We start from the raw sequence: 8,898 nt of genomic DNA, 5'->3' as shown, positions 1-8,898 counted from the left end.
TATGACGGGGCAAGTCGTGGACTTGTAAGTCAGCTCAGTGGGACAGTCTGGATGCTCTTCAAGCTCCTGAAGGTTAACAACCACAACCAAAAACATGGGGGCTGTTCTGCCAGGAGGAGAATAGCCCTCAGAGGTTTTGAACGTATTATTTACAAGAAATGGGACAACGAAAGTGATTTCAAAAGGAATGGTCCTTGCTCAGTTTTGGGATTGGGAAGAGGCAGAGAAGAGGGCAATCATAAGGAGTGGGGAATCAGAGCTAGGGAATGATGTCCTATGAGAGATGCTGCAAACCTGCATGGCACCGTTTGGGGGTACAGTATGGAAGAAGACGGGGAGAGATGATGCAGTGTTAGCACATACAAGGTGGCTTTAATAGCTGTAAGCAAGATGTGTAGGGTGAAAGCTGGTATTGCTAAGTTGAAGTTCCTGGATAGTGCATCCAGCAGCTGAAGCACAAACCTAGCCACCGAACAGAATTGGTCTTTATCACTGGCAAACAGTATCCGCCAAGTCTTCCCCTGAAATTAAGTTTCTTTTTGTCTTGAAAGAAAAAAAAAAAACGAAGACCCCCTCCCCTCCGCAGACAAGTCTTAGAAATCCAGCCCAAGTGGAGCTGGCAGCCCGACGGGGCCCCAGCTGGAGAAAACTGCCGAGACATTTGCCTGTTTCGCTGCCTGCCCCGGGCGCTACTGCTTCGTGCTCTTGGCGGGCTCCGAGGACTGCCGCACATCAGTCCACTCCTGCATGGTGCTCTGCAGCGCCTGCGTCTTCTCCTTGTCCACTTGCACGTAATCAACCTTCTCGTCCGAGGCGACCGATGAGGTGGAGGGCTGCGGGGAGGAGAAACACGGCCACCGCCTGGTCACTCATCAGTTCCCTGATCTTCCCTCTCACTCCTTCCCGCAGCAGCACCGTGGGTGCTGCAAGTCCACCGACACGTCCCCTGCTTTCTTGCAGACTCCATAGCTCATCGCCCTCCCTCTAACCTCCCAAAGGGTCTTGGATGAAAGATTTCAGTCTGCTCTGCATCTTGCTTGCATGAGACTGCAGTGCAACGGGGGGGTAGAAACAGCACCTGAGTCTCTCCCTTCCCACCAACTCTGGGACATGAATGTTTGGTTGCAATCGTGGTATCTAACTGCTGATATTGCAAATTCAGCGTTGCATCTTGCTCATTTTCTTGTAAAGAACTCAAGAACCCTGCTAGATACACATAAAAATCCCAGCTCCATCCCTCTTAGCTGTGCTGACTCTACACACCTATGGCACTAGTTTATTTTCATCCCCAAAACAACAGATATGTTTGCAGGTTCACCCAGGAGACCTGCTGAGGAAGAAGGAGATACTTTTTTCCACAGTTTCTTAAGTCTTGGAACTTTGCTTCTACAAGCATTCCAGAGGACCCACCAGCTGCTTGCAACTGGAGCCAGATGATGTTTTTTAATGGTCTAAAATCACCTTTCCAGGTTGGGGTATAATTTAAATTGGTAACACTTGCAGAAATATTGCTGGGCAGAAAGAAACAATCAAGGGACAACTGTCAAATAATAAAAAGACCTAACTGGTGGGATGCTTTGTCTAGGAAACGAGGCGGTGTTTGAGAAAGTCGAGGCCAACTCACAGGTGGTTCCCACAAAGCTTTATACAACGCCTTGTCCTTCACCATCCCCTCGCCCAGACGCTGCTTTGCTTGAGCCAGTCTCTTCCAGTTTGCTCAGGGTGGCACCCAGCAGGACCTGCCTTTGGTCCCTCTCCAGCCCACTCTGTCAACCCTGGGTGTCCTCTTCATCTTGGTATGTGGCCTTGCTGGGGAGGTTGTGAAATCTCCATCATATGAGACTTTTAAGCCTCAACTGTCATATCAGGAGGGATGGTTTCCTTTGGATGTGGGGATGCCCTGAGGTCCTCCCTTGCCCTATTTTCCTATGATTCACTTTAAGATGGTGTTTGTTTCCCCCATGTATGAACCTGGAGAAAAGACACCAACATCTGGGTCTTTAGGAGCTTCCCCTTCCACATTTCTACATGACACTTGGCGGAGGCATCCCATTCTTGACCCATCTTTTCCCCACAGCTGTTTCTCACTGGGCAATGGCTTGATCAGCTCAACACAAGCTAGCTTTTAAACATCAGTTTCACTTTTTGAAAGCAGTTCGTACTTTTCCTGCCCAAATGGCACCCTTTAAAAGCACCTGACTGGCAGGAGGCAGGTGCCCAGCATTTTCTGAATGAGCTCCTGAAAATATCTCAAGTGGAAAACCCAAGTCTGGTTTTGAGGACCTGTTGTTCTGAAGGAGGAAAAAACACTTTCTGATACTTCTTGGGATACCTCCTGACAGCTTTGGAATATACAATCTCCAGCTGAATTTCTGGTCTCATCAGCATCCCTGAACCCCTACACATCCATGCTTCTGGTGACACTTCCAGCAAGGCTGCAGACATGCAACAGAGACTGAGTCTGACCTAGAATAAATATAGCAGCGGATCTGCAGGAAAAATCACTCCTCTGAGGTTACTGTGCCACTTACCAACCCTGCCCAGGGCTTTGGACCACGCTGTTTCCAATGTGCATAAAAAATCCTTAAAAAATGCATCACTTTTAATCAGAAGTTTATAAAATCCCCCGTACCTTTCTGTGTGGCCCTGGTGAGCTTGGCTGGAAGTCCAGGGCCAGATAATCCACGCTCCCTGAACTCTTTTTAGGCGCTGGGCTGTTGGTGCCACTAGGAACAGGAGAAGCAGAAATGGGGTTTTGCTAATGCAGGGAAGAGACAGGAGAGATAACGAGGATTAAAATGAGAAGAAGGAAATAAAAAAGGAATTAACACAAATTTGGCGACGAAACGCCTCAGTGGCACTTTTAAAAGAGGTCCCAGCCTGGATATGCGCTCACCTGCTTCTCTGGGACCAGGGTGTGCAGAACTGCTGGGGGACTATATATATTGTATATTGTGCTAACAAATTGATTTTCTGTATTGGAGCAGTTCTGCTGCCTTTGTGCTGGTTTTATTCACATGCCTGACATCAGACCTGGGCTTCAGCATTTCCCAGGAACCACACCTCAGTGAGGCCAGATCACCTCTGGGATCTTCACTAATCACAACCACGCTACGCAGAGCCCAGACTTCCTCTACTCCCTCAGTTACACAGCCTCAAAAATATGCTTCAAGTCAGCAGCTTTGCAAAGAGAGACAAAATCCCCTCCCTGTAAGCAGTGCCACTCCCTGCTGCTGCTCCGATAGCCCCTGCCCTCCACATAAACATAATGACAGCAGCTATTAGTGGAAAAAAAACCCTGAAAAAAATCAACTTAAATTAGGAAAATAGACTGCGGCAGTCCATAGATGTTTTTATCCCCTCTTAATTCCTGGCAAAGTAGGTGATATATGTTCCTACTCTCATATACAGTTAAAACCCCAACAAGACATGTCATTTTAGGAATGAAAGCCACTGCTTTGTGCATGTAGGGATGTACGTGAGATCTACACCACATTCATCACGGTGCTATCTGAGCACTTCCATGTCATGAGTTAGGAATGTGTTTGCAGAGCTGGGGAACGTATACGTCCTGCCAGGTCCATATATCTTAGCTGTGGGGCCCTTACCATCGCCACGTAGTTCTCCTCGCTGTCTCCCGAGTCAGTGCTGGTGATGCTCTGGGAGGAGACAGGGCGACAGTATTGCAAAGAGCCGGCATTGAAGGTCTGGCTGTAAGGACAAGGGTCAACGCGTTAATGATGGTTGCAGGTGCTGCTTGTCCATTGCCAAGGAGGGATGGGAGAGGGCAGCACCTGATGCCTCCAAACATCACCATGCTCAGATCTGGGGACAGGGCATGAAGAAGAGCTGGTGGCATTGAGGTTCTCCTAACCTGACCTTCCCACAGGTGAGAGAATCACTGGGTTTGGTCTTCTCGTTTTTTTCTTTCTAGGCCTTTTCCATAACACCTCGCTTGGTGTTATGTACCCATAACTCTCCTGCTATCAGCTCCACGAATCAGGCTCCATGAACTCTTTTATCTCACAGGAAATATTTAATTGTGGAGGATGCAGGGCCAACCTCAGTGGAGCTTCTCCCCACCAGTCTCACCGCAGCTCCAGGATTTGTTTACCGTGCAGGGCCCTATCCGACTTTTTTGCTGGAAAACAAAACCTCCGAGGCATCGTCTTGCTTTCAATTGGCCAAATCTAATTATACAGAATAACATAATGCAATCAGCATCTGGCATTAAAGCTCGCATCTTAAAAAGCTATTTGTTGTCTTGCAGTAAAGGCAGGGTCATATGATTAGCCGATAAGGGAAAAATCCATTAGCTTCTCCGGGGTCGGACGTCTTGTCAATCAAACCCCGCTCGCTGTTTCCTGATGCAGTGATTTCAGCACACAGGGCTCATGCCCTGCAGTCAGTCTCCACACAATCCAATTTATTAGAGGAGTCATAGCAGCCAAGCTTTGCTTCTGCCTTTCATTCGACAACATCAGACCACGAATTAGCAGCAGAACTGGAATTGTGCGAATCCTGTTATTTTTGGCCGGCAGACTTTGCTCTGAAGTGCTTTGGTTTCATTTTGCAGACTTCCTTCAGGCTAAGCTTTGCTTTCAAGGCAATCAAAATACAGCTCGGTCAGACCCTGTGAGTGTCACCCTGCGTTTTGAGACTACAGCGGGGTTTTTTGGGGAAGAGCTGAATGTGAAATCGTGCCCCATGCCCCCAGTGCGGCCGAGTCGGGGTGGCTCAGCTGGGTCACGAATGATGGTGGACCACAGGTCCTGTGTCAGAGCCGCAGCTCTCTGGGTGGTGTCAGATCCCAGAAATAGGAAATGTCTTCAAGGGATCTTAATTAGCTGCTCGGCCACATGCTGGGCTTTCATGTGAAATCCTGACCTAAACGAATTTATTGTCCTGCCACCAGCTGTGATGTGGGGAATATGACTCTGGCTCTTACAACACTTGACTAAACCCATGAGGGCTCCAAGAGAGGAGCCCCTCTGCTTCAACAGCATCTGACTCAGGTCCTAAGTCTGGCCATGATGTGACCGAGGAAACCCCTGAGCCCCAAATCACCAGGGTGTGGCAGGATATTTTAGGAAAGAATTACTCCATAAATGCCCCTCTTCCCAGATAGCTCCTGCTGGTCCCTGATGGGGGGAGGGTGTTGGGCAAGGTGGACTTTCATCCTAGTGCAGATGTTTGCATGGCATGACCCAGCTCTGCAGCTCCTGTTTCTAAAATTGACAAAGAACACAATGAGGGCTGAAGGGATTATCCAGCTTTTGGGGAAATTCAACTCTGCATCCAAAGTCCCTTCAACAAAAAGAGATGGTGGGCCAGAAGAAACCTCTGCAGCGAGCGGAGGCAGAAGGGCAGATGACATCCCCCTTACACTCAGCCAGAGATGTTTAATCCATGGCAGAGGTGACAGCGTGGCTACACGTGGACACCAGCGAGAGGAAGACCAGAGATCTGCTGTCGGAGCAAAGCAAGAATTCATACCCCAACCTTTACTCACGTTGGCCTGGACCAGGATTTCGTGACTGGCGATTTGAAGGGAAGCTCATCAATGACGGTGTTGTTCCTCAGGTCCAGTGGCGATGGCTTTGCTGGGGAAGGGAAAAGCCTTGATTCAGAAGCAGCGCGTTCCTACAATTCAGCGTCCACGACTGGCATGAGAGGGTCCCCAACAACTTGCTGTTTGCTTCCCGTTCTGCTAATCAGCCCCGCAGCCCTCCTTGCTGATGACAAATACCCCCAACCAAAATCCCTGCACTCATTTATGCCAGGACTGGGGGAAAACAGTGAATTTCCCCTCTGACCTACAGCCCCAGACTGGATGGGTGGCCCCAAAAGGGCAATGTGCCTCCCAGGGAATGGAGATCTGCTAAAAATGCCCAAACCCAGGGTATAATAAACCCATTCATTAGGGAGCTGTGATAACCCATTAGACGGGGCAAGACCAGGCGCTGACAGCCCTGAGCTGCCTCTGGCCAGAGCGCTTCCCCATAGAGAATGGGAAAGGACATCTGCAGGGTAACATGAAAGTGCTTCTCATCACGGGTGGTTCATTAGGTGGAAGAGAAGACCGCTGTGCTCCAGCCCCAGCTCTCACCTAGCACGTTGATGGGGTTAGGTGCTGACGCCCTAATGATGGGAGCCCTCCTCCTCAGCATCTCTTGGTGACCTGTCAGGCAATGGTCTGGGGAGGGATTTGGAGGATGTAGGCAAAGCCCTAAGGGAAGAGCTGTCTAGATCCAGCCAGTAGGAAACAGTAGGAGAAATTTGGGTCACCTGAATGCAACACAGAGATTTTGGAGTGGAGCGTAGGGAGGGGTGAAGGCAAAGGGGGTGAGGTCCTGCCTGTGACATGTATCTCCTGTAAAGGCCAGGAATTTGAGACAGGCTGTTCAAGCACCACGAAAGCTGCATTTGCACCATAGTCCTCCTGAAAGAGGAAGGGGATGGGGAAGATCTGAAGGTCTGATGTGCTGGTGGTGGCAAAGCACACCCCACATAAGACTCCACTGAGTGTGCACAAGATGACAGATGTAGTCCAAAGTATTAAAAGAATAGAAGGGTTCCTGGAAAGATTTGCCCACAACCAACCATTCTTACCTTTCCGGTCGGGTTTGAGGTTGCGGTTGACTGGTGGGGGCTGGATTTCACTCAACCGTCTATGGCACTGTGCCATGGCTCCTCCTTTATGCACAGGGAGGGTGGCTGAGGACAACCCCATCAGGTCAAAGTGATGCGGCCCAGGGCTCATGGGGATGTAGAGATTTTGGGCATTGTCGTTGGCTTTCTCGGTGTGCATCAGGGGCGAGGAACCAGGGTTCATGGGGACGTAGTTGTCCTCAGAGTCGGTGCTGTGGGAGCGTGCCACTGCTGCCTTGGCTTGCTGGGGGACAAGCGGGAGGACGTGCTGTGAGCATCAGACACTGCTCAACCTCATCCCACCATAAACCCCTTCATCTCATCATCACTGAACACAGACCTGAGGTGGGACCAGCTCTAAAATCTCACCACAGAGGGAAGGGATGGTCTGTCCCCTCCTTGGCCATCAGTTTGCACTGAGAGGGACTACCTCCACTGTTTCCAAGACGTTGCAACATCCTGAGTTCAGGGAAAGGTCTTAATTGCCCAGACTTGAGCTTCTTCTCATGATCAGAGTGAGCTGCAGAAGCATGCTTAACCTGGAAAGTAATTTTTCCCTGGGCTCTGGCCATGACTAAAATGCAATATGAAAGGCTGCTTTAATGCCATTTCCAGCTCAGAAAATCTTAGAAAGTGCACAAAAGAGGCTGTTCTGGCAACATGACAGAATTAATCTCAGCAGCATCCCAGGCTTTGGAGAAGCCAAGCTCCTGGGCGCTTTTTTTTTGGGTCAAAGCTCCAGGCAGACACACTCTGTGGAAGCACCCAAGCAAAGCTCTGCATGCGGTGCTGGGCTAGGTGGTTGTCCCTCTCTCTCTACCCTGCAGGCCACCACAGTTTTAACAGAAATCAGTAATAAAACCCCTTCTTTTCTTGACTTAGCTCTGCAGGACTGGGCTGTGAGGTCCCACCCAGAACTGACTTGTCTTTGAATCTATAAGGTGCAAACAGTGCCTATAGCACTGTGGCCAACTCACCAGGTAGGAGTTGTACCCATCGTTCATCGACTCGACTGACTGCACAGCGCTGCCGCCTCCATGCTGGGGGTATTCATACGTCTCGCAAGAAGAAGCTGCAACACAACCACAAATGCACATGTCCCAATGCAACTGCTAAGAAAAGGGGCCCCTGAAAACAAAATCCAGGTACTGGGAGGGCGGTATCTGTTCTTGATGATTGAGACGCTGGTGGGAAGATGTGGTTTTTAGCCCATCACAGACTCCCTGTTATGCTCCCTCCCAATCAGCATCTCTCTGATGCGTCAACGCAACAGCACGTGCTGCACGGACCTAACCTGGTTCTGTCAAAGTGCTGCAAAATCCCAGGGGTGAAGACATCAGATAAGGTAGATCATGGTGACAAAACTGGGTTAACAGAGAGCTCTGTTACAGCTCGCTCGGCAGGTGTAAGGGCTGGCAGCCTCTGGTAAGGGGAGGATGAGGTCAGGATGGGGTGCTAAGCTTTTAGACTGGTCTATCTACTGCTGAGCATGGGTCTGAGCTCAGCCTAAATGTTGGTATTTAGGTAGGAGGAGATGGAAGAGGCATTTCAGGGAGCTGTGTGTATCATTTACAGTATGTTTTCTCTCCGACCACCTCTTCTAAGTTACTTTGCAACTATCTCATCCTAGGCACAAGGTTTGGAGAGGGCAAGCTCATCCATGGCCCATTCATGGCCAATGGGAAGGGCATCTCTCCTGCACTGGGCGTGTCAGGTCTTGGAGATGTGCAAAATTATGTCCCTCTCTGGTGAGCAAAACCAAGGTAGCTCCAGTGCGTTCTGATAACCCTGGTTATGAACTGAACTAAAAGCAAGCTACAAATGGCCAAAATCACCAAAATCTGGTGAAGGGCTGCATGGGCAAGCAGGTTTGGGGTTTTGGTTCAAGGCACAAAACAGCCAAGAGCCAGCTGAGCAGCTCGGATGCGCAGAGCCCTGGGGATGCCTCTCCATGCTCATTGCATACAAAATACAAATCCTCCCCAGGGAGACCTTCTTTGTGTTCACCCCCCTGGCCGATGCCAGCAGCCACCCCAGCCCAACTGCAACTCAGTGGGAACACTCCATCCAGGGCTGCTAGACAGGACAAAGCCACCCCCTGTTCCCCACCCCCAAATTTACCTCGGTGCAGCCTGCTGTTCTCCACCGCTGGCAGCGTATTTCTTCGGGGAATGGTGGCTGCCATGGGGGCCAGCCCTAAGCTTTCGCCGGGCTGGGGCCGCTGGGGTGGGCTGCCCCACCGCGGCT

General features: G+C 50.2%; 1 protein-coding gene across 1 annotated transcript; it reads right to left on the bottom strand.

The window, feature by feature from the left end:
* Positions 1 to 200: 200 nt before the first annotated feature.
* Positions 201 to 8,890, bottom strand: LOC104082465 (GRB2-associated-binding protein 2-like; the record flags this gene model as incomplete). The annotated part of the gene is made up of 7 exons (XM_009585596.1): positions 201 to 833; positions 2,633 to 2,758; positions 3,609 to 3,711; positions 5,513 to 5,603; positions 6,613 to 6,895; positions 7,629 to 7,723; positions 8,773 to 8,890. Coding segments are annotated over 7 exons (960 nt in total), but the record flags the coding sequence as incomplete, so codon positions are not given.
* Positions 8,891 to 8,898: the final 8 nt, after the last annotated feature.

This window comes from Fulmarus glacialis, unplaced genomic scaffold (genome assembly GCF_000690835.1).
Source record: "Fulmarus glacialis isolate BGI_N327 unplaced genomic scaffold, ASM69083v1 scaffold23469, whole genome shotgun sequence".
NCBI lineage: Eukaryota > Metazoa > Chordata > Aves > Procellariiformes > Procellariidae > Fulmarus > Fulmarus glacialis.
This window is presented reverse-complemented; position numbering and strand designations above follow the sequence as displayed.